General features: G+C 42.7%; 2 protein-coding genes across 5 annotated transcripts in view; one reads left to right on the top strand and one right to left on the bottom strand.

Moving 5' to 3' along the window:
- myo6b (myosin VIb) overlaps positions 1–6,935 on the top strand; it is a 29,468-nt gene extending 22,533 nt beyond the window's left edge. For 2 of the 4 annotated variants that reach the window (XM_028395911.1, XM_028395910.1), the window contains 5 exons: positions 116–276; positions 2,288–2,391; positions 4,214–4,348; positions 5,143–5,355; positions 5,787–5,986. In XM_028395911.1, the coding sequence (XP_028251712.1) occupies positions 116–276; positions 2,288–2,391; positions 4,214–4,348; positions 5,143–5,355; positions 5,787–5,986 (813 nt within the window). Of the gene's footprint in view, positions 1–115; positions 277–376; positions 428–2,287; positions 2,392–4,213; positions 4,349–5,142; positions 5,356–5,786 lie in introns of all 4 variants that reach the window. The other 2 variants (XM_028395907.1, XM_028395908.1) reach the window with 2 other exon arrangements.
- Positions 6,936–9,057: 2,122 nt separating this feature from the next.
- Positions 9,058–24,586, bottom strand: impg1b (interphotoreceptor matrix proteoglycan 1b). The gene is made up of 17 exons (XM_028395976.1): positions 24,520–24,586; positions 21,658–21,873; positions 20,693–20,859; positions 20,547–20,575; positions 19,844–19,878; positions 19,705–19,751; positions 19,448–19,597; positions 19,050–19,108; positions 18,569–18,762; positions 18,115–18,489; positions 16,508–17,100; positions 11,832–12,051; positions 11,173–11,383; positions 10,166–10,351; positions 9,897–10,080; positions 9,383–9,466; positions 9,058–9,069 (listed from the first exon to the last, which is right to left on the bottom strand). The coding sequence occupies exons 1-17, from the start codon at positions 24,584–24,586 to the stop codon at positions 9,058–9,060; spliced, it is 2,829 nt and encodes a 942-aa protein (XP_028251777.1).
- Between the last annotated feature and the right edge of the window lie 807 nt (positions 24,587–25,393).

The following is a 25,393-nucleotide window of genomic DNA, read 5'->3' as shown; positions in this document are numbered from 1 at the left end:
TCTAACTGTTATGAGCTGTCTAGCAGAATCAGTGTTTTGACAGGAACTAGGTTTGTGAAGATTTTTTTTTTGTCACATTAAGTGTGTGTGTGTCTGTGTGCGTGTGTGTTTGCAGGCGGAGCTGGAAATCCAGTTGGCTCTGGAGCGTGAGGAGCAGGTCCAGAATGCTGCCATAGTGGAACAGGAGAGGAGAGACAGGGAGTTAGCCATGAGAATCGCACAGAGTGAAGCCGAGCTCATCACAGAGGAAGGACAGATGGACGCAGGCCTGCGCAGGTATTGCATATGAAACGCACCGTTGCATGTCACATGTGTGCAGTGAATAAGCAAAAGCTCATGGAACTGCCTTTCTCATGGTTGCTGTGCTTTCTCCCAGTGATGACTCCTTTTCAGATCTTCCTATCTCTACATCCTCAGCCAGAGCCATGTAAGACATCAGTACTAACTGCCCACGTCTAAGTGCACCTAATAATCACAGTAGTTACTCACTCCCTCACTCTCCTAATCCCCATCATAGCCCCAAAGCTGTCAGCTGTTTAAAATAGATGTAAGCAGTTGCAGAGAGCCAACATAATCTTCCTCCTCTGTAGGAATCTTTCATCAGTTTTTATGATCTGTGTTAACTGGATAATCACGTGTAATCATTGATTTCCCAGAAATTAACACTAAAGTGGATGAGAGGGTGCAGTATGGGATTTTTTTTTTTGATTCACTCACAGCTCTGCATGCACCTGCAGCAGTTTAAAGGGAAAATATCAAAGATCTCAGTTTTCATCTCTTGACTGGCACTAAAGGCAATAAGTGGTAATTGCAGGTGTGTTGTTGAAACTCAATTATGATTACTTTATTTGATGAAGTGCAGGGTTAAAACAAACAAACAGATCTGTGCAAAAAATAAATAAATAAATAAAAGAACACCAGCGTACAAGGATAACAAGCCAACCGAAAACAAACATGGAGGCACATGAGAAACATTCAAGAGCAAGCATGAACCAAGGGAGGACACAGAAATCCGCAACAGGCAGAGAAACACCAAAAGACAAGAGTGAAGGGAGAGAGAAGACTATATACATGGGGCTAATAGGGAGCAGGTGAAATCAATGAGCGAATCACAGGTGCAGGAAATCAGACACAGACAGGTGGTAAAAGTAGACCATGACATAGTGAAGTATTAAAATAAAACAGGATCAAAGAACCATGAAATACAAAAAACTGACCATGACACACAAAGAAAAGGTAACTAAAAGAGTTCCTGTTCCTGAAAACACTATTAAATCACCATGACGATATATGACACTTTTTTTAACAGATGTCACCATACATTATGGGGGACTGTTGGCAGAAGTTAGTGGACATGGCATGGACAGAACTTTTCCTTTTGTGTCCTAAAACTTTCAAACAAATCTCATCCTTAGTCCTAATTGGAACTGATACTTTAGATAATGTTTGCTGCTTGCGCTGCATTTCTGTCTGAAGTTCTCCTAAATGCTGATACAGGCCTTATCGGCTGGTCCGCCCAAGCACAAAATTACATTCAGTCCGACACGCTGTTATCTTGTCAGTGCTGGACACCAGGGGGGCCGTGCCGCAGGTGCTCGGACCTCCACCAGGTGTTGCAGCAAAGACAGCCACGTGTGTTGCATGTGTACAGCGCAGACACACACACACTGGTTGGTGTATGTGGAACAGGCCTACATCTTTTTGTCATTACAGCACAGCCTTCACTTCTTTTTTTTTATCACCATCACACACTGACAATGACCCTGAATAAGTGTAATCTTTCCAGTCAGAATGAATTATAAATGGCACTGGTAATCTAGCTAATGATTCGTAGATCAACAATCCTCTGCTCAGAGACATTAGCAGCTATGCCAACTGTAAATAGAGGAGGCAAATCCTTGGCATTATTGAATTAGCAGCCTCAGCTCAGCAGGGGAGCTGGAGACATGAGCTCAGAGCTTAAGTTGCTGAAACTCTATCCATGTATTTGATTGATATATTAAAGCTCTGCATGGTAACATCCTTGTTAAAATAAGCTTTGCCAGCAGAAGTAGCAACATTAGAGGAATTTTGCATTGATTTCAGTAGAAACCGATGTGTGTGGCTCTCCTGCTGACTGAATTTCTGATGCGTTATTTGTGACATAAGTATGTTACTGTGTGACTTTGGTTTGGATCCAAAACACCAAAGTCACACAGCAGTAGCTTGAAAACTTTCCGCCTTGTCACGCTTACCTGTCTGCGTGCTCTGTTTTCTCTAACCCACGCTCATCTGTCCCACGCCACAGGGGTCCTCAGGTGCAGGCGACTAAAGCAGCTGCCGGTGTGAAAAAGTATGACCTCAGCAAGTGGAAGTACGCTGAGCTGCGAGATGTCATCAACACTTCCTGCGGTGAGAACACACCCAGATTTTAAGCATGATGAGGCCTCTGCCTCAGGTGTGTGTGTGTGTGTGTGTGTGTGTCTGTGTGTGTGTGTGTGTGCTCTGAAGCAACCGTTACAAGCAGATTTTAGGTGTTAATGAAATTCATGTTACACCTCCTTTCCCACTATCATTCAGCTCATGTTTTGGCACTTCTGATGCCCAAAACCATGAGATAGCTGTGCAAGCTTTTCAGTTGCATTTCGAAACGATTTCTAGATGTTGCCAAAGTGGCTGTTTAAAGAGCTGAGACTGCAGCTGTACAGAATGTGATCACAAGACATCTTGGCTGCAAAAGGCCAATGTGAGGATGTTCCCACAGCTGCTGTGGCTCATCAGCTTGTGTTTTACTGGTGGAGAGAGGAAATTATCGCCATTACAGAGGATGGCTGACTTTTGCTGCTCCAAGTCATTCCCAGCCAACCCTTTCCTCAGTCAGCATGAAGAGCAGATGCCTCTCTCCTGGCTCTCTTACAGATGCCCCCATAATTGCCACTGTATACAGTACTCTGATCAGAGTAGGACACTCTGATATCCCCGGTGGGATTCCAAAAAAGGAAAAAAAACTGCTTCAAACTGAATATAGCCCCATGTTCACTAAAAGGAGTGAATGTTTTCCTTCAGTGTCTTGTGTTTACATCAGGATGAGAAAGAAAAGACTGGGTTTATGCCCTGTGCATGCTTTATCCTGGTTTCAGAAACCTGGCTATGTATATTTTATCACACTCCCTCTCTTCTAAATATGGCAACACAAACAAAACTGGTAACACAACAGATTTCATAAACAGCATCACAACCATCCAACCATCCATCCATTCTCCAAACCGCTTAATCTATCCCAACCATTGTAGCAACAGCAGTCTACAGTACTTCCTTCCCAGCTGTTCCCAAGTAAGCCAGGAAGAACAGGTCCCGGGTCAGCCTCTGGGTTTCCATCCAGATGGACATGCATGGTAAACCTGTTAGGTTAAGTACCATGAAGGCATCCTAATCAGGTGCATGAACAACCTCAACTAACTCAATAAATTTTATGCCCATAGGTGACAGCCACACTCAGGCTACAATCAATTTCTGTGTCCCTTTTTCCACCTACAGTGCATTTGGCAATTTTCCCAACAAAGCCCATTTCAGTCATGAGAGACTCAGTGAACTGAATGAGAAAGATTTATTAAGTACAAAGTTTGAATGTGCATTGGCGTCCTAGACCCCGTTGTGAAGACCACATCCGAAAAGGGGGGAAATAGCAAGAGGAGAGGCCGATGGATCAGAAGATCCATCGGCCTAGACCTGGTGGTGGTGGAGAGCTGGCGGGCAGGAGATAGGAGGCCTGAACTGGCGTGGATCTGGTGGTGCTTGGGGTGGAGGAGGGTTGCAGATTGCCGTTTGATCAGAAGACAGCTGGAGAGGAGATGGAGACTTTTAAATTTCGTGCTAAGCTGTGATTGGTCAGGACAGGGATGGAAAGCGACAGCTGATTGGTGAGGGAGGCACTTTCTATTAAGCACCTGACTAAGAGAGCGGAAGAGAGGGGGGGCAGAGGAGTGAGGGATGGAGGGAGAAAGATTAGGAAGCGGATCGGGATAAATGGTGAATGATGGGAAACAGAGTCTTCCTGATTGAACTTACGCTAAGAGCTACATTAGTGGTATTTAACATCCAGTTTCTGATTGCCACAGATCCAGTCCAGTTTTTAAAACTGCCCTGCTGCCTTTGCTATATACAGTTTAAATGTTGGAGTGCCTGGAGTAAAAACATTTCTTGATTGTTTTCTGATGCCATGTTGTGTGTACAGACATTGAGTTGCTGGCAGCCTGCAGAGAGGAATTCCACCGCCGCCTGAAGGTCTACCATGCGTGGAAGTCCAAGAATAAGAAGCGCAACGACGATGGGAGCGATCAAAGGGCTCCTAAATCCGTCACCGACTATGGTGAGTGAGGGACATGAGTTCCTGTATGTCCCTGATGCTGCATGTTTCTCTACTGTAATGCTACACCTGCAAAATAGTAAGCAACCACTGCAGACACATTACAGATGATTTGATTGGCTAGAATTAACATCCTGCCTGTGTTTTCCAACATTCAATTAGCACATTAAAAGCCAAGGCCTAAAAATTCAGCCGCCTTCTGTTTTTCAGAAATATTTGTTTTAATTAGCCATGCTGCCAGCCATGCCTTGTTAGGTTCAGCGGATGCTAGTATGACAGCCTTGCTTTACTCATTTCATTCTAAGCTCAGCCATGCACAGAGTGTGTGAACACACACACACACACACACACGTTATTCATCTGCCTGAAATCTCACCGGTGCACTGCGCCCCTCTTCCTTTTCATTTTAAAAACAAACATTAGTTTTGATGGGCAACAGGAACATTAGATGTTCCTCCTACTTTCACCATGTTTTCTTGGCTTTTTCCTTTGATATGATAGCTCATGAAAGCTGTATTTTCACTGCCTTATGTTTGTACCCTTTTCTTGGCCTTCACTGATGCAGCAGGGGTCTTATGAAGGCCATTTCATAAGAGGCTAAAAGCTGCTTTACCTGCCTTTCACATGTGGTATTTTACCGTACTCAGACACTTTCTGGGTCCTTTTTCATCTCAAGCTTTGTTGTTCTGTACTCACTGCAAAAAAAATATATCACAAGGCTGCATTTATCTAACAACTCAAACAACTCATGCTTTGTTGTGAATATTCATAATGATCACCACTCCGTTCTGCTGCAGCCGAACAGAACCCAGCTCCTCCGACGCAGCATCATGAAGTGGCCATGAACCGACAGCAGCGCTATTTCCGCATTCCCTTCATCAGGCCCGCCGACCAGTACAAGGACCCACAGAATAAAAAGAAGGGCTGGTGGTACGCCCACTTCGACGGGCCCTGGATAGCAAGGCAGATGGAGCTGCACCCTGACAAGCAGCCTATCGTGTTGGTTGCAGGTGAGATAGCTGATTCATCATTATAAATTATTTTAGAGCAGCAAAATGCAAATATGTTGTGGTAGAAAGGTTTAGTCAGGAGTTCAAATCTTGGAAAAGGATCAGGTGGAGATATCTAGGTCAGTAGGTTAAAGCTGGGTCCAAAAATACAAGAAAATCCCTTTCAAAACAAGAAATGTTTGTTGGCTGACCAGACCCAAAAGTATGAAGACAGAGATCACAGATCACACAGCCTAATTACACAAAGAGAGAGAAACAGTGAGCCACAGGTGAGTCACATCAGGGTGAGACGGGTAATCACACAGGTGGGAGAGATTAGGACCGATAGCAATATTGGTCGTGATTGATAAAGTTTCCATATAAAACAGGAAATATATATGTAGGGTATAAAAAATATACCACAGAAAACCTCTGTCCTCATCATCATTTAGGCAAAGATGACATGGAGATGTGCGAGCTGAGCCTGGAGGAGACGGGTTTGACCAGGAAGAGAGGGGCAGAGATCCTGCCCAGGCAGTTTGAGGAGATCTGGGAGCGCTGTGATGGGATCCAGTACCTGAAGAAGGCCATCGAGAACAAGCAGGCCCGCCCGACATACGCCACCGCCATGCTCCAGAGTCTCCTCAAATGAACCACAACATAAACGGCACAGCTTACGACAATAACACACACACACACACACAGTCATAAATATGCACATTCAGGGGCAGCACAGTGTAACGCGGTGTGTTAGGAGACGCTCCTGTCTTTTTACTACCTTTTTTTTTTTAAATATACATTTTGCAGTGTAACAACCTTATTGGTGTAGCGTTAGTATTTGTTTTTCTTAATCTATGCTTGAACTGAATATCCACAGTGAGGCCTTAAACTGCAATATCACTACACCATGAAAGTCTTAATCGGTGTGTAGCCTTCTAAGCTATAAACCTGAAACCTTAATGGTGTGAAAGAGGGGAGAATACATTAGAACCTGCGGAGATGCTCTAATGTGTGTCATCCATCATGTCATGCTTTAGTTATCTAAAAAAATTAAGACTAATTACTATTTAGAGGCAATGAACATGTGATTAGTGATAACCGGATTTCCACACTTGGCTTTAAGGAGAAAAATGCAGGTTCTTTCTCATGATGCACGGATAGAAGGGCAAACTAAGAAACAGGATGAGCTGTATTATTTTTCTAGTTCTACACATTTCCATGAGTCACGGCTCACTAAACGGTCCTATGAAGTAGAATGTATTGTTCTTGCTTTTTCTTTCTGGTGGGTTCATGTCTTGCTGCACACTGACCTCCCTGTACTTTCTTAAAAAAAAGGAAAAACTTTTTTGTATCATTACATATTTGTTATGTGAGAGGGGAATGTTTTCATGTTTGCAGTTTTTTGGGGTTTGTTTTACAATATATTGTAATTTTGCGTGTGTGTTTGTTCATGTCATATTTTATTAAGTTAATTACTCTTCCATCGGTTAGGCCAGGAAATTTTCAGTCATCTCATTTTACAGTCGGACATTCCCTCCTTGATCTCCTGCTGTATGTCGGCACTGGTAATCTGTAGAGAATAAACCTGTTCCTGGATTGTTCTCTATTGTTTTTTTCCACCCTCCTCTTTGAAGTTACTAAAGAGAAGTGAAAAGTGTACTGACATGGGTTTGTGGTCAGTGGTCTGTAAATGGATCCGACATCTTAATGGTAATAGCAGCTAATCAGATTAGTTTGTAGATTAATTAAACAACAAAGGATAATGCAGTGCAGATGTCATTACAAAGCTGGTGCTTGTGAGGCCAATGTGGCAAAACAGGATTAAAACCTCAGGACTTACCGTTCCTTTCAAGTCAGTGAATATGTTCTTTATATTTCTGCTTAACTACTAATTTAATATTTAATATAATAGTCAAAAAAACAATAAACACACCAGTAAAACAAAGTAGACATGACTATATGTCACCTATTTAGGAAATGACAAAACGTTTTTATGCACGTACAGAAAAAGATGGGCAGTTGGAGCTGACCAATCAGAGCAAAGTGAGTTTTTCAGGAGGGTTTTGGTATATTTGAAAATTTCTCCTCCAAATATACCAGCCCCAGATTTAATTTTAGGGGCCTCTTTATTTATATTATTCAAGTTTTTAAACTATTACAACAGTAATTTTCTATCTAACACCTGATATCTAAGGCTGATTTTTAATGGAATATATACAAAGGTATACAGAGGCCCTTTTCCAGCAACCATCACTCCTGTGTTCTAATGGTACATTGTGTTAGCTAATCGTGTTAAAAAGGCTCATTGATGATTAGAAAAACCTCCTGTGAAATGATGTTAGCACAGCTGATCAGAGAAGCTGTAGATCTTGCCTGGTGACCCCAAACTTTTGAACGGTAGTGTCAACACTGTTCTGAACCAAGCGGCAACCTTCGGGGCTCAAAGTGGAAGCCCATGCGGAAGTGTCAAAACTTGTAATTCACGCTGCAACAGCTGGGGGCTGGCTCCAAAAGCGAGTCATTTCCCATAGACTCCCATGTTAAAATGGCCGACTTCACAGCAGAAAAAAACATGTTTACAGCCTGGTACAAAAAACCACTCTGGTCTCAGATGATAGGTTCTCTGCTAGTGTCAATTGTAGGGGGGGTGAATTTTTTTACAACTCACTCGTTTCAATGGTATTCGGACTTAAAATTACGCCTAATTATGGGCGTTGCCGCTTGAGTGACAGACAGTTGACGTATCACAGTGTGAGTTTCCTGCTTCCACGATCGCCCGCCCCCCTAAACCCCGCTCGTGCTCCCCCTCTTTGTCCATATTCGGAGTTTTAGTTGACGTGACGCTGCCAACATGGCGGCGGTCATCAAGTCCCGGAACCTCCCACCGAGCCTCAAAACGGCTCTTCAGAAACAAACGGGTGACGTCACGGAGGCTCTGTCCATAGTTTTTACTGTCAATGTTCTGAACTGGCAAAAATAAAGAAAATATTCCTTTTCTTTATGCGAAAAACTTTTTTCTTTTTATTTAAAATGTGTAAAAAACATAATGTCCAAATGTAAATAGACAAATGATTGCTGGTGAAAGTTGAAAAGACGACAGACTGATGAAAACACAGACGGCAGCCAGTATTTCTATGTGTCAACAGCTTATACATTCATTCTCTTTTTTTGGAGACACGACGAGGTTACAATAAACAATATTTATACAATCTAAATATTAGATGCCACCATGGGTATCGGCTTGTAAATAATAAATACCTCAGTGTGAGGAAAAAAACAACCTTTTGCCAAGGGTACAAACACAGGAAATGTTCCTACTCTTCAAAAATAAATAATAGGTTCCACTTGAACACATTCTAAGTCCGCCTTAGTATTTTCACAGCTCTCTGTCTAACGAGACACTTTCATCACAATGAACAATTAAACTCACTGCTGGTCTACTGTACCTGTAACCCACATACAGCTTTGCAACAACAAACAACGACGACGACAACAGTCTGTGTGTTGGCAGCTCCTCAGATGAACAAGGTGTCAGACAACTGTTACTTCAAGACGCTCGTTATCTGATGCCCTCAGAACACAACGTGCTGTGTATTCATTTGGCAGTCGCCACGTCTGCGAGAGACAAGAGGAAGACGGATGACTGGCTTGTTTCATGAGTCATGCAATAAATGAAACAATATTGTTGTCTCATCATCTGTGAGAAGAGTGCCAAAGCATTTATCAACACTTTATCTGGAAAGTGTACAAGGTTAAATGTTAAAAAATTTGCTCATGTTTTGCTTTGTTAAAAGGAAGAACAAAACACAGTGATTTGGTTTGTGAGTGAGAAATCGTCGACAGTTGCACACACAGGTTTTTACCTTTGCAGGCATCATAGAGCTGTAAAACATGGCCATGTTGAAGTTATCACATGTCCACAAACCTTATTAAACACATGAGATATCTATGGATATTACCCTAAAAGTGCATTTTATACTTTATATATATCACTATTTTCTTCTGTTTTCCTGTGTTTAAATCTATGGAAAGCCTGCAGGCTGCTTACCTCATTGTGTGGTATACAGTGATGAAAGTCCACCATATCTGAGACTAACTTTTCGGATCTTGTGGTGTAGAGTTGTCTGGGGATCTGTGAAGACGGAGAGCAGCCGGCCTCAGTGTTTACACCGTGCTTCATTCATGCATTATTGAGGCAGATAAGAATAAACACAGCAAATAAAAGCAAGCAGACTAGTGCACAGTTCAGTCATAAAACCAATAATACACTTTGTGTGTGACTGATGCAAAGATGGATAGTTATTCAGCATTTCCTCCGTAAACTACACATACATACACACACACACACACACTTGATACTTTAACTGCATCTTGCTGCTAATATTTACTCATGTAGTTTCCTTAGAGATGCATGTAGTTAGAGGTGAGGTGCATGGAGCATGAGCTTTTATGCTTTAAGGAAGAAAAAGTAATTAGTTTGTTAGCGCTTACGCAATTAGCTTATATTAGCTGGAAGCTTCAGGTTAGTGATTTAGTCCTTTGTGCCACGCAGCACAGTGTACCTCAATACTCAGGTGTATATTTTCAATTGATGCAAAATGCTCTTGCTCAGACTGTTGGGATTGGGAGGAAGCAGAACTTGAAGGACATGGTAATGTGGACACTTGAGTTAAGACACCGTCATCGTTCTCAAAAACTGGGTTCTCCCTCAAAGTGTTCTCAAAGGCATAAGGAGCATGGGTGTGCCTACGAGGTAAAGTACATGTGAATGACCTGCTCTGGAGCACCCTGCTGAATAATTACAGTAGAAAAAAAGGGGGCTTATACTTACACCAGAGTGACAGCCTTTTTGGTTTTCATACATTTCTTGTTGATGAATATTAAAATGCCAATGATGGCGCAAACCAGGCAGAGACTTCCCACCAGGCAGGTGATTATGAGTGGAGGGTCAACGGGCATTGATACCAGCTCGCTGCAGCGCTCTCCGTGGTAGTGCCAGTATTTACCAACAGGGCATCTGTAACAGGAGAAACACAGCTGTTAGACAGAGGCATGCTCTGTACAGGAGAAACTCTGCTCCAAGCACCAAACGGCTTCAAAAGGGCAATTTCACCTCACTGTGAGTGAATAACATCCTAGCTGTCAATGGTGGGCGGTCAATGCGAGAGGCGGGGTACACCCCAGACAGGTTGCCAGTCTATCAAAGGACTAAGATAGAAAGACCATTCACACCCACACCTACGGCCAATTAAGAGTCCACAAATAACCTGAAATGTACCCGGTGAAAACCCACACAGGCACAGGGAGGTAACCATGGCACCGAAACCACCATTTTGGTGTAATTATACATATGCAAATATAACTGAATGATGATAATGCATGCGCAGCTCATACAAAGCCATTTTCATCAGCACTCATATATGTTGATCATGCATTATGCGCTGTACTAGGCTGAGGTGAGAATGTGGAGTGTGTCAGAGGTCAGATCTGTAATTCTGGATGTCCCTGAACGCACCATTAAGGAAGAATCCTTAAAGAAACCATTCATGTGCTTACACCTGCTATCAGTAGTAGGAAGTACCTGAATAGTTGAATGCATTTACTCAAATATTATGTTGAAGTCTAACACTGAGGTACTTGTAATGTATTACTACTGCTGCTCCTCTACATTTGAGAGTGCAATATTTACATACCTTTCCCTGTGACGCAGGACTTTTGGATATATTTACAATATTGTATTACAGATTTGCATTGCCCGTCTCTGCAAGTTATAATACTGAAATAAATGCTGGAGAGAAAAATGTTGAGCAGTAACATCAGGTCATGTTTCCTTTGTACCTGCAGGTGGCTCCATGACCTGGGATTATTTCACACAGGCCTCCGTTCAGGCAGTAGTTCGGCTTCATGGTGCAGGTGCTCTGACAGGGCAGGCCGTCCACGGTGCTGTAGCCCGGATCGCACAGGCACTCCGCCTCATTGGTCCAGCTGTTCACCACGCAGCGGGAAAACTCGTTGCAGGCCAGGAACTTACAGGGATCTGCTTGGTCAGCTGGGTGAAAGAGGGGTGGAGGAAACGCAGAGCGGAGAGGTGAAGGCTCATTATCATTAACGCAGCCCTCTCACTGTTCGCAGATCTAGAGGAGAGCTTAAAGAACATTTTGATTTAAGTGTGTGTTTATAATGAGGTCACATACAATCATGAGCTCATCCAACCAAAAAAGATGCACCAGATTTACTATACAGGGCCTTATTTACAGGCAGACAGCAGAGTGAGTGAGAGTGGCTGTGTGATGTGGACAGGTGCTCTGACCTTGCAGCATGAATGAGCATTATTCACTGCATGTACAGACTATAGATTTTTTCCTCTTGCATGCATTCCGTGACCTTCCAAGACTGATACTTCACTCGCAAAACAGAGGAATAGACTGAGACTGCACTTTAGCTTCGGGGGACACACACAATCTAAGGCAGCATTTACATAAGCAAGGTTGTCTCACCTGGTTCTACTTCTAAGGAGCGACTGTCGATCTCAATGTCAAGCCGTTTGGATGCAGCGTTGCAGAAGTCCTCGAGCACACAGTGCACCGCCTGTGTGACGTTATAAGGGACCGGCTTGTCCAGTTTCATCCTGCTGTTCACTACCACGCTGCCATTCCTGAAGTTAAGAATTTCCAGCTGCTTGAAGCCAGTCAAATTGGACTGTAAGTACGGCAAAAGCTGCAGGGAAGGAGACAGACAGGAGATTAATTTCTGTTTTCGGATTTGCCATTTTTTTTAAAGATTAGTATAGTTAGAGAGGACACTACTTGCAGCAGACAGGAAAAGCATTTGATTTCCTTAAGGAGGACAAAGATCTTTACTGAAACTGACATGACAACTCCACATTCAGTGCTGTGATTTTTACAGAGCTGATCTTGTCATTTCACAGCTGATTTTTTAATTATTAAGGTCACATTTTACAGTGTGATTGCTATGAATAGTTCATAATTAAATTTTGATGCAAGCATGAAATCCTGCTATTTCCCCACATACTGTGTAATAAGATCCAGAACCAAATTAGAGTTAGCTTTAAGAACAGAGAACGTGCCGAACTGCAGTCATGGAACAGTCGGCGCACACATATAACTATATGTAAATAAACACTTTTATTTTATAATGTCACTTTACAATCATGGTCCTGTTTATTTCCATTCCAGCTGTCGGATCAGACCATCTGACTGCTGACAAAAGGACTGTGACCTTTTTTCCTTAATGGTGCCTGACTCTTCAGACAGTATGTACACCCAATCATGGAAGAGGCAGTCAGTCAAACACAATGGGAGTCGCATCCATCCCATACACATTATGCCTGTTTACACAGTGGTCACTGCAAACAGGAAGTATCTTATATCATCATTGCTGGCCAACAGACCGCATCTTACGACATGCATGAGATGGTGTAATCTCTCAGGTTAAATATAAAATTCATTACTGCATCCAGTGGCAATATCTAAGTGACCTTCCTGGTATAGCCTTTAGCTTAGTAATCATTGTCAAAGCTGTCACTGCTAGTTAGCTAATGCTACTGTCGGATCTCCATGACAACATGGCCCTAACAGCTACTTTGGTCTGAGGGGAAAACCCTGCCCCCCCCCCCCCCCCCCCCCAACATTAGGAAATACAGTAAATAGAGCCATGACATTAATATAGCATTATGGAATATTAGGGGCACAAAATTAATGTGTTTTTTGTACATTTATTTCACACTTATGTGCTGTAAAACCGTCTTCTAAATAACATCTCTGCTGCAGAGTTATAACTTTTAACTTAACTTCCCTCATTGTTCTATTTAAAGTATCCCCACAGACATGATACTCAGATAACTAAAAAAAAACAATCTATTAAGACTGAGGACTGATGAGGGCGGTGCACTTTAGGCAGAGAGCAAGTCAACCAGCTCAAGTAACGGACCTGCATCCGATGTTCATCGATCTGAGCCGGGCCCCTTGCAGACGCTTCATGTTCAGTGTACAGCGGCCGCAGTGTGAGAGGGAGAGATTACGATACTTTAACAGGCCTGACTGTCGAGGCGGGAGATAAGAGGCCTTAAGGAGCTCTGCTCTGATCGGGTTACTTCACTTATCACTGGCAGGCAGTTTACTGAGGCCCTGTTCCATATAGCTAATATCCTCTCAGAAGAGGGAAACTACTAAAGGGTCCAACATCCGGAACACATAGGAAACAGCTGGACACACAGCCCACTGTTTGTTCATGCATTTGTCTCAATGCACGATGTCTACTGTAAACTACTCGTCTCGCTCTACTGCCTTTCGTGCAAGGTCAAAGTCAAGTTCTTTCACAACGACCCTCAGTCGACTGTGAGCTAACACATGCTGTAGACACAATCACATCAGCTTCGCTGAGTTTACACATGTATCTACTGGTTGAAACATCCCTTCACTGATGTCAAAAAAATGAGAAGTCACAAGGAAATTAAATGCTGCCAGGAAAATATTTTTTCTGCTTTTATGATGACATTCCAACCTCCACGTCTAATTTTATTGGTTGCTTCACAAACCAGTAGGTACAGGAGTAATGGAGGAGTGTGATGAAAGGAAAGAGGGGAAATCGCAAGCTCCTGCAGGCTAATGGCTCGTGTATATATAAGACAATACACAGCGACACAAATGGGGTCCAATGTCCAGCAAAATATTACACTACATCCATTTAAATGGGCTGCATAGTGTATATTATTCCACGTTTGGGTCATTACCGTTTCTGTTCATCTGTGATTTAAAAGGCAGCTTGGATATAAATTTGAAATGAGTGCCCCTGCTTCACTTAAGTGGCCCATTTAAAGGAAAGTCTACAGCACTTTATATAATAGGTTGCTGACAATAAATAGCAGATAGGTTGGTCAATACTTACCAGCTCAAACATCTGACCAGGAGGCTAAACACATGATTAACAAGGAGAACTGCAGAGAAGCACGGTTTGGGCAACCATTAAAATTAGAGATGGAGTGTTACTGCCTGTATCTGTATTCCCTGATCCAGACATGGAAAACTGTGGATTTCCTTATGCCTGAATGCTATCAGAAACCTACGCCCACCTGTCCCAGTAGCTCCCATTCCCTCTGCTCCGTGGCATTGCAGCAATCCAACTGGTATTGATGCATCTTCTCAGTATGACGCTTTTACATAACCTCTTGAGCAAGCCTTTAAAATACACCCCTTCTGTCAACCTAAACCTTAAAACTACTCACAGCTGCTTCTTTCATAGATGTATGCTTTAAATCAGAACCTCACCATCTATAATAATGCAACAATGAAACATGCATTTCTACACTAAAACATTCCAACACAAAATGACCCTTTACAACTTTGTGTTCTATTTTATTCCATCATCCCATAGTACAAAATATGTCTACTCTACCATTTAGTATCACTGCTGCAACATGCCTGCAGCTGTACACACAAACTTGACTGATCGCACTAAGCAGATTGGAACCATTAATAGCACGATGTGTGTGTGTGTGTGTGTGGTGCTGGAACTCACTAGAATTACTTAAAGCTTCTTACCCTCCAGTCACAAACCAATGACTAAGGCAGACCCAGGTCCCATGATTCAGACTACCCTGGGTCAGTTTCACTCTCTACTGTGTGCAAAGCCATACACTTTTAGAAACACAATGCTTAAAGCTGCGTGACATTCCTATTAGAGTATTTACCTAGTTCCCCCCCGCCCCCTATTATTCTGCCCCACATGGAGTCATTCAAATGCTCAGCAAGTTAAGGCGTCAAATGTGCAAATATGTACAAAATAAATGAATCTCTTTTCTTTGACATTAATATTAGTCCCATGCATATTTATCAGCACTCACTGTAACAAAGAGTTTTACTGCATGTACAAATCTATAACTGCAGATGATTTCCTTTTAGTGTTCTCCTTTAAAGGGCTAGTTCAACATTTTTTTTTTTTTTAGAAAATTCAGTCATTTGCTTTCCTGTGAAGAAGACTACCAGAAGCAAGTGGCCCATATGTGGTTAGCTTAGCTTAGCACAAATATGGGCTTCGGCCAGCAAAACATCATATCTTGTGTAACCACTTTAAACAAACCAATGTGATTTACACATTTTTGCTGTTGTTAGTTTTGAGCACATTTCATCGCCAGTCGTTATGCTCTGCTAAGCTAACTGACAGATGCTTCAGCACGTTTACTCTTTAAGTCCCATTGCGATTCACAGAGGTCTATTCTGGCTTTCAAAGAAAATCCCTTACAGACACAAAACTTACAAAATAAAAAAGTTGAATTGACCCCACTTTGTTTCACTGGTGTGTCAGCATTCCCAACACATGAGTAGGACAAACTGAGGCTAAGCTGAACATGACCCAAATAGAATGTAAAAACAGAACTGCAGCGCACATCAAAACATTAAGGCAAAACACACAAAGACAACGTTGCCAACATTAGAACTCTGAGATAAAACCAACAGGCGTTAGCGTCCGCAGCAGAATGATCTATGGTTTAATGTAAGGATGAAAGCAGAGCTGAGTATTTTAGAAGTGTTAGAAACGCTGGAAGCTTTCAAAGCTCTTGATACTGCATTTAGAAAGGGTTAGTTAGTGAGAAACAGATAGGATGTGCTCTCTCTGAGGCATTAGAGAGATAGTTCCAATATGGAAGAAAAAAAAAATACCGGTATGGAGGCTAATGTCGTTTGTCTGCTAGGCCCAGATTTACTGGAAGCTCCAGGGTTTGGCGACTTTCTGGACCCAGAGTGCTGTGTCTAATGAAACAGAATCATTTGAGCAGCTTTTTCTTTATAGAATGGCTCCTCTGAAATGAAAGCATACTGCAGATTTGATCAAGTATTTGGCGATTGTTTAAAGCCTTATTGCACTTTTTGCATACTTTTATAAAAATAAGATTTATTGATGAAAAAATATAAATGTATTATTTCATTCACTGTTATTTTTTTAGGTTAAAAAAAATGTAGCTAAGGCTTGCTGCACAGTGCATCCTCACTTTTTTTCACATTTGGGGCTCCTCTAAAACGTGTCCAATTTCATCCCACAATCACTTCACAAACTGTAGTCCTGTCACACTATTAAACTTGAACTAGAAAAGGAAAAAGAATGAGAATGCAGCATGGAGCAGCATGATATCCAGCACAAAGGCTTGTGTACCTACCAGCTCCAGAAACATGTTCTCCAGTGACTTATACTCGGGGGAGCTCCTGTTGAACAGGTCATCAGAAAACATCATGTTAGTGACCCTCAAGCTAAAGAAAACCACCATCTCTTTGCTTCTATCCACCGCTGCCATCAGAGGCGTGCTGGCTTGTCTCATGGCCGGAGCAGCTGTGGATTCGTACGGCCGTTCATCAGACTCCGAGGCGAAACCACTGCCACTCCCCTCCTCCAGGGATCCAGTCACTTCAACCTCTGTTCTATTCTGACCCGACCCTGACTCCTCCTGAATGGTTGAATCTTCAGCAGGAAGGTCCACTCCACTGTGACCTCCACTCGGATCACCTCGATCCTCGGGGGCTTCGCCGCTCTCAGCATTGGGTGGCAAAGACTCCGTGTCTGTCTCTGGTTCAGTTCCCTGGATTGTGACTTCAAGAGCTGGTGGAGTGGCGACTGGGGCTGCAGCTTCTGGGACAGAAGCCTCTGGAACTACTGAAACCTCAGCAGGTATGTCAGACAGCACATGTTCAGTCTGTGAGTCTGGAGCAGAACGGTCTGGATGTTCATCGATGCCCCAATCAGTCTGGTCATGTTCTAGTAAAACAAAACAGGACATTTGTGTCATACATGACAAATTTAATGTATGAATGTGACAAATTCACTGCATGTTTAAGGCCTTGTCTATAGTACAACTCCACTTCCTGGTTTGTGTGTAGGCTAGAGAAGCAATTGGACTAGCTTGCAAACTAGAAGCAGAGAAAAAAAGTATCAGGTAATAAGTTCAGACTGCTGACTTGAACTGTATCTTGGCAAACAATGGCAGTCCAAGCTTTACAGAGGTTTCTAGGCAACTAGCAGAGATGCTGCACAGAAACAGATAAAATGTTTTTTATTAGAAAACAGTTTGTGTGAAAAACTGAAGAGGTAAAATGTGTGTGACGGCTTTAGAGATGTTAGTGGCTGGAGTTCTGAACCGGGCTGTTACCTTCGAACCCTGCGTCCAGTCTAGGTGCTAGGCTAAAGCTATTTAAAGCCTAGTTCAAGCAGAATATTACAGAGGGGAGAGTAGCTGGTTCAGATGCATTCAGTCACACATCTTTGGAAAGCTGAACAGTATTGAAATTCCACTGGTTTAACCAAGTTTGTCAGCACAGCATGACTTTGTAATGACCTGAGCAGCAGGCAGGTTCGCTGCTCGTTAATGGCTTCTAATGTGACGTGTTTCCTCAGCAGGGAGCGTCTCCATGTGCAAAGCCAGAGTGAGTGTTCTCTACAGATACATTTGTACTAGAAAATGCCACTCTGTGCAGTGCTGTACTCCACAGTGATTATTCTACAAGAGAGTGACACAAAATGACTCCTTAGTATTGCCTGTGATGTGCTGTTCTAGTGTGTGCACTGTAACTTCCTATGTTTTGTTTCAAGCTAAAAGCAGTAGCCCAACCTCCAACCTAAAATGAAGGCCAGCAAACACAAATGGTGGCCAGGTGTTTACGCACTTTTGTCCATACAGTGTAGTGTTGTGCTTCTAAGTGAAGTCCAATGTTTGATAAATCAATAAAGCCTTCATTGTTTAGAGTTCTTTGGGAACCTCTTTCTTTGTCTTACCGCCTGTCACCTGCTCCTCAGACTCATCTTCAGTGGGTGGTATCTCTTCCACCTCTGGCTCTGCTTCCTCTTCCTGTTCCGTTTCCACTTCCTGGTTACTGCCCTCATCAGCAGCATCTCCTGTGGACTCCTCCTCCACTGCCACCATTGAAGGAGGCTCCACAGTGAGAGCAGAGGTGGCTTCTGGGAGGACGCCGGGGATGAAAGGCACGAAGGTGTGTGTTTGTGGTCTGAGAGTAGAAGCTTCTAGGGATTCTTCTATCACTGCCACAGTGGGGAAGAAACTGTGGGTGCTGTCCTCTGCTGATGGCTCCTCAGATACTAGAGTCTCAACAGGATTCACGCCAAGCTCCGCTACTGGATAAACTGTGGTCACTGAAAAGGAAGAGGTAAAAACTGTTTTAAACCCAGATGATTATTTTTTTCAGTTAAATGATTGTGACATCGTGCCTACCAGCCTCAAAGTACAGTGTCTGTATGTCCAGCTGTAGAAATGGCTCCTGTTTTAAGGCCTTTAGGATGATGTGCTTGAGTTTAGGAGCGTTCACGTCCTCGTCTGTGTCAGGCTCCTCTAAACCCTCCGGTTCATCACTGAGCTCCGTCTCTCCATTAAAGACCACAGCGTAGCGCACAGACACGTCCTCTGATCTGATCAACAAAACAAATCCTGTCAGAAACTCTCACTGCAGACAGACATCACTGCTAATGGATGTCTGCTCGGGCACACAGATCTCAGAATATATTTGGAATAATGTGTCTTGGGACAAAAGCAATAAAATGCTTCAATAAAAGTCATTTTAGGGGAAAATATAAGAAATTTATGTTTGAGTCTCAGAGTTTTTTTTTTTTTACTTTGTTGTTTATTTGAAATCAGTCACCATTACTGAGCAAATAAATTGTGCCAAACCTTAATAAAAACCTGTGATAAAACCCACCGATATCCCACAACACGTATCTCCTTGAATCCTGGGACGTTTTTAAACACATGAAGCATCTGCAGAAGGAAGAAAGAAGACAAACAGATGAGGCATTTTTTCTTCTTTCCAGCTAGGACTGATGCAATGGACAAAATAAGTTGGGTGCTTGTGGTTTTTCCACCATCAGAAGTCATGTTAAAAGCAGTGGTCAGGGTACCTGTCGATGCCTTCTTAACCAGAGATAATCTGTATGATTAGATCTTCTATTCCAGGCTCACAGTCATTTAGAAGTCTTAACGTAAGTACCTCGGTTGCAGCTTTAAAGCAGTTAAATCAATCAGGGGGAGTTTTACACTTGACAATGTAATATAATAGAAGGAGGCTTATAGACAGGATCTCGTCCTGCTGCGGCTCACCTTGTCTCGGAGCTCTCGTGTGATGTCGTTGTACTCTGGAGCCTCGGGATCGCTGAGCAGCTCGCTGTATGTCTGGTCCACAACGGTGATGCTGAATTCAACAATGTACTCCTCATAGTTCTCTTTTATCATGTTTGGATCCTCTTTGATCTTGCAAACAAACAAAAAAAAAAACAATGATTGGTATGAGCCATGCTTTGGTGTGGTTACACTGCCAAAACAACAAAAAGGTTTTGTAAGGTTCGATGAGAGCTTACCACATCTGCATCAGTTGGAAGCAGGATGAGAGGAGGAGTCCAGGAGCCTGAGACAAAACAGCACTTCAGTGGTTAAATCTGCTGCTACCTGTAGAACTGCATTGAGCTATAATGATGTGTCGTCATGTGTTGAACTCACATTCACTGTCTGGCTCTGGAGTTCCTGTTATAATTCTGGAAATGAAAACGGTAATCGTTAGAATTCCTACAGTACCCAGAAGTATATTGTTAACTATAATGTTAAATGGTATCTTATAGACTGACAATGAAACATTGTGGCAGATGATTGCAGTACAGCAGGTCACACAAGGATGCACAGAAGATTAGAAAGAAATGATTTTGCATTCCCTGTGCAGCTACACCCAGGGTTTGCCTTGTTTTGTTGTTAAAGTCATTTGTTGTTTCTCTCCTTCTAAAAAATCAGCCCACTAACCTTTCTGCACAACACAAGCACATCAGACTCAGTGTACAAGGTGTCTGTGGGTCATGATCTTAGATCATGATGAGTAGAATGATCACCTTGGTGAAAGGCTTTTAGTCTAAGGTTATGAAGTTTTAAAACATCAGTACAAAGCCCTACATATTTGTAATTGTTGAGCCATTAAGCCGTGTGTATGCAACTCACACTCCACTGCATATTATACACTTTGTAAACACTTCATTCAGACTTTAATAACGGCTCTGATGTTTTCTCCAGAAATAAAAATTGCAGTGGTAATTATATAGCAAGTGTTTGCCACTTTGCACATACAGACCATGAAAAGGAGTGTTTCCATCATCAAAATGAGTGTATTCTAAAAGTTACATTTAAACCCAGCTTTCAGAGGGAACTTTGCACCTACCCTTCACTTTCAGCCTCCTCAGCTACTCTCTGGAAACAAAAAATAAAAATAAATCATACCATCAGCTATTAAAGCCTCTCAAAAAAAAAAAAAACACAGAAAAGACAACGGTCGTGTTAAGTGGATTGTAATGGTGCTGGACTCACTCTGGCCACCAGGTCCAGGTGCTCCTGTGAGCTGCTGAAGTTCTGGGCCAGGTCGTCCATGCAGAGGTTTTCATGCTGGCAGGTGTAAACCCAGGCTCTGTACTCCTCCGAGTTTGGGACTCTGTCCAAGAAGATCCTAAAAGCTTCCCAGATGGCTTCCTGACACACTGTAGATAAAACACAGGCAGCAAAGGGTGTTTAAAATATATGAGATAAAACAAATGATAATTGAGACAGACATTGCTGGTATTGATCCTGGCGTCTCTGCATGTGCCATGATTCAGAGATTATATTTAGCTTCTCGCTGCTTGCAGAGAGAACCCATCCACTGCAGCTTTGTATACATGCAGCAGCCTACGGCAGGTATTGTTTGTTATTTGATAAATGTCAAAATGTATATTTAAAGTCATTGCATGCAAGAAAAAAAAAAAAACCTCCCTGAAGCTACAGTGTGTTCGTTGGTGAAGCAGGCGGCGCATTGTCCAATATCTCCGTGCCTGTGGGAAATTTATTTTCCAACAAACTCATTTGTGGAGCACTGCGATTACCTCTGATACACCAAATTAATCTGCCTCATTTTATAATCATATGCCACAGCAGCTGTTTGTATTACAAGCCAATCGAAACAGCCGAGGTGGCGAGTCCTAGCTTCTCTTCAATCACCCACAATCCATCTCTCTTAGATGAGGGATATCAAGTGTTTTTGTATTACTCTCATTTAGTGGATGGATGTCAACAAAGCCCTGAACGACTGAAACAATAAAAACAGCCGTGTGTGTGTGTGTGTTAAAACATCAAAGCAGACAACTGTGTATTCGACTGCTGAGACATTTGTTTGTCTTTGTCTTAGTGCTTTGCTCAAAGCACTAAGACAAAGTCAATGTTTTTGCTTGTTTATAGCAACACAAGACACTCAGACATGATCACGCATGAAATCAAAGTTTCGTTCTGTTTACAGCATTCACCTCTGAGTTTGTAATATGCCCGGTGGCTGCCAATGACTGCTTTGATCGTCTCCTGGGGACACACTTTGACACCTGTAGTGAACAGCGTTGACCTCTTGGTCCGGCGTCCGTCCTGCTCTGCTCCGTCATTGGTCGCGTGTCTGATCGGCCTCGATGCTTCCAGAAGGTGTCTGTACTTAACATCCCTGAGTCCAGACAACCCGTGCTGGTGAAGGTCTGCGGGAAATGACATGACACGGAGAAACAAACACTTGAGGACGAGTGGCTGTAATTGTGTGGATAGTGTGAGATTCTCTAATCAACAACTGATGGCAACACAAAGCCAAAGCTGCTCTCCGCGCGCTAAATGTTTTGCAGCTCCTAACACGCTGTGAGCAAATTCATATTCAACCGGAGTGAATATGAAATATGTTTCTGTGTCACTTGGAGAACAAACATGTTTACAATTATGCAAAAATGATGAATGCTGACAAAAAAGCTGTTCATTCAAAATAAAGGTATGTTTGATTTTAAGTGAAAACATTAAGGAAACATGCAGCTTTTGAATTTATGCATTAAAGAAACCATAATTATAAAAACTAGTGATAGCATTAGACTTTCAGAATGTTTAAAAAAGGTGGTGTTTGGTCTGTTATGTGTGCACACACGACCAAAGAATGATGACAGCATCAGCTGATTTCCCCTCCATCTAAAAGGGAAGAGTAACTTATCACTGTTTATAGTGGAGAGAGTCTGATTTGCTGGTTTGATGATAACATTTGTTACTCTGTTGTTGTGCCGGGAATCAGACAGCTAACACTTACCGCCACTAAGGGGTTTTTAATTTGACAGATACTTAATCCAACAGGGTGCCTCACGGCATCTGTTTAACTGCTGCCTGGTTTGCCTCTGCTGGCAGCATCATGGCCAAGCAATGAGCAGCATGAACTATTCTATCTATTTTAGGACACTATGTATGTGTGTGTTTTTATATTCTGGTATAAAAACATCAAGAGGGCTTGTGACTGGAAAGAGGTCAGATTTAGAAAATTTGGATAAAAAGGTGTGCTCTGCTCAGTGTGAGGAAGAGTTTGTACGGGGCAACGTCCAGGTGTGAATGAGCAGCTATTTAGATCACAGCTAAATAAAGGTGAGTGCGTGTACGGCAATCCTTAAAGAGATTAGCTGAAAGCAACAAGCAATAACAGACACGCCTATTTTCATAAATCTCATGAATGAGATGCTGCCCTAATTTTTCCCTCACCTTAAATAAAGTAACATTGTAAAAGCTCAGTCACACTGCTAAGGCATTACAAGAAGGTAAATCTGTACAAAAGCCAGCGTGCCAGTCAACGCGCCAACACAGTCACCCCATTCAATAAAGCCATTATTGGAAGAAAGGCACTCATTGTGATGCCAGGTGGCAAACCTCAGAGTACTTCTTAAGACAATAAGCCAGGATTTATGAGCCCCAAAACACAGGCGGGAGGTCAGCGGACCCAAATAACAATCTGTGCTTCCTCTGGAATAAGGGAAGCAGAACGGAGAGGGAAAAAGAGCAAGTGAGTGTGAATAATGAAATTAGGGTTTGTGTTCAGAAGAGAGCTTTTATCTGAAGATGCTGCTTTTTTTTTGGGAAGATAAATAAATGGCCCATCCTCATCCAAAAAAGAATAAACCTTGCAAACTGGATTTGCATTAAAGCCTAGAGGATGAAAACCTGTGAACAGTGGGTGTGTTCTCTTGGTTTTATCACATTTGGGGTTTGGCCTTCTTTGCAGAGACCAGGGTATCACTCAATGCATCTGATCAGAGAAGACGAAAAAAATCAGTCTCTTCCTCGGAATGGAGTATTTTTATGCTACAAAATCCTGCTGAGTGCAACTGGCAGGATTATTCAGGTCTCTGAATCAATCACCAGAATTCAGGGTACCTGTCTACTCTACTGTCTGCGGTGTGTGGCTGTTAGCATTAGGCTGAATGTCATGCAAATGCATCGTAAACATCTGTGCAGAGAAAAACGATTCTAAGGCACACACAGCGTGGCTCATGTAGAACTGTGCTGCTACCCCGACACCAAGAACATGACCGCTTTTAACCTATAGTTATGAGTAAATATAGCCCAGTTTAGTGACTGTCAGGCAGGTCCATTCATCAAAGATTGTGGCCTGAAATGCTCTACTTTGTTGTTTTGTTAATAAGCGCCCCATCTAAACACTTGGGAATGAATAATCTCGCTGCCTGACTTGTGCACATGCACAGACATGGGGGCCTCAGAGTGGGCCTTAATGCTCGGTGCAGCCGCAAAAAAAAAAAAAAAAAAAAAAAAAAAAAAAAAAAGGGCCTCACAGCAGAATTACAAGCCAGAAAAGATTAGCGTCCTGCAACACTGAGAACAAAATGGCTTTTGTTTCCTTCAGGATAATGAGCTCACCCGGGTACATCACACAGAACGAGACAACCGGTTTGGACGCAAATGTTTTCACTGGTGAAATTATGCTATCGTTCTCAGGGAGCATCTATTATATGTCACTGCCCTTTATAATTGACAGTGAATATCCATGACCTTAAGAGTGACAGGCTCTCTCCTTAAAAACTAAATATCAAACCTCTTTTCTCCATCTTGCACCAGTTTTCTTTATGAAGCAGAGACACAATCTTTAACCCTGTTGCTCCTGAAGTGGAACACCTCTTCAGAAACTGTACAATTGCTTCAAATGTTGGTCATCTTCTCAAACAACAAATTCAAATTCTGTTTTCTTTAGGAGGGTTAAAGACTTCAATTCTTCACTGTGTTGTCCAGCTCTGACACACCAAAATCTGCTGTATGCGAACCAAAACGCAATCATAATCCCCCAACGTCTGTCTCTGCAAGGTTCTTACCTTTGATTTGACTTGCTTGGAGGGTAAACAGACACAAAGTCAGGAATAGTCCAAACTTCAAAAGCATGATGGGCTAATTTATGTGTTTTTCAAGCCTGAAGTTACCATTTGTAAAGAGACTGTTGCAAACAACAATAAAATCCACAATCTCCTTATCTTAAGTCCGTTAGCAGAGTGTACACAAGCCTCTTCATCGGTGCGTACGAGCTCCTGAGCTCCACACCAAAAGCTGGCAGCCCAGTCCACTTCTATATTTGTACTTATGCTCCCCTAGTAGTGAGTTCCTGGATGCTGATGGATCCCCATGGACAATAGAGGTGGCTGCATGGATGGATGAGCAGTGGGAGCGAGGGAGGGAGGAGAGGAAGAGGAAGGAGAGCCTAGGAAATGGATGGAATTTTGGCTCAGGAGTTTCCTTCTACGCTGTCAGTGTGACAACAGTGACGAGGTTAAAAAAGCAGGCTCCGCTTTGAGTCTAATCTCTTTACCTTCTTCTTGCTGCTTGTAATCCCTGTGAGGCCACGTGGCTGCCTGGCCTCATCCTGTTAGTCACCTTATGGACCTTCATCTGTCAGCTGAACATAAAAAAAAAAAAAAAAACACACAAAAAAACTTCTGCCAGCCACTCAGGACCAGATAACTACTCCTGACACCGCAGCTTGACACCCAGCCTCTCTTTGCTCGATCCGCCTCTACATGCCACTGTCAGACAGCCTAACTCTGTTCTCACTTGGCCAAGGTTCCTTCCCTCAGGGTGCTCGCACTAAATCTGTGCCTCCCGGGCCAGTGAATTTTGGTGTCAGCTGAGGTCAGTATTGCAGTTTTTTTTTGTACTAGTCAAACAATGTGCAGCTTTCTTCTGACTGCACAGACA

This window comes from Parambassis ranga, chromosome 22, assembly GCF_900634625.1.
Source record: "Parambassis ranga chromosome 22, fParRan2.1, whole genome shotgun sequence".
In the NCBI taxonomy this organism is placed as follows: Eukaryota; Metazoa; Chordata; class Actinopteri; family Ambassidae; genus Parambassis; species Parambassis ranga.
This window is presented reverse-complemented; position numbering and strand designations above follow the sequence as displayed.

Coding starts and splice junctions, on each gene's coding strand:
- impg1b (XM_028395976.1), bottom strand. CDS start 24,586: ATGCTTTTGAAGTTTGGACTATTCCTGACTTTGTGTCTGTTTACCCTC. Junction 21,874..24,519: donor CCAAGCAAGTCAAATCAAAG/GTAAGAACCTTG, acceptor CATTTCCCGCAG/ACCTTCACCAGCACGGGTTG. Junction 17,101..18,114: donor TGAGGAGCAGGTGACAGGCG/GTAAGACAAAGA, acceptor TTGTTTTACTAG/AACATGACCAGACTGATTGG.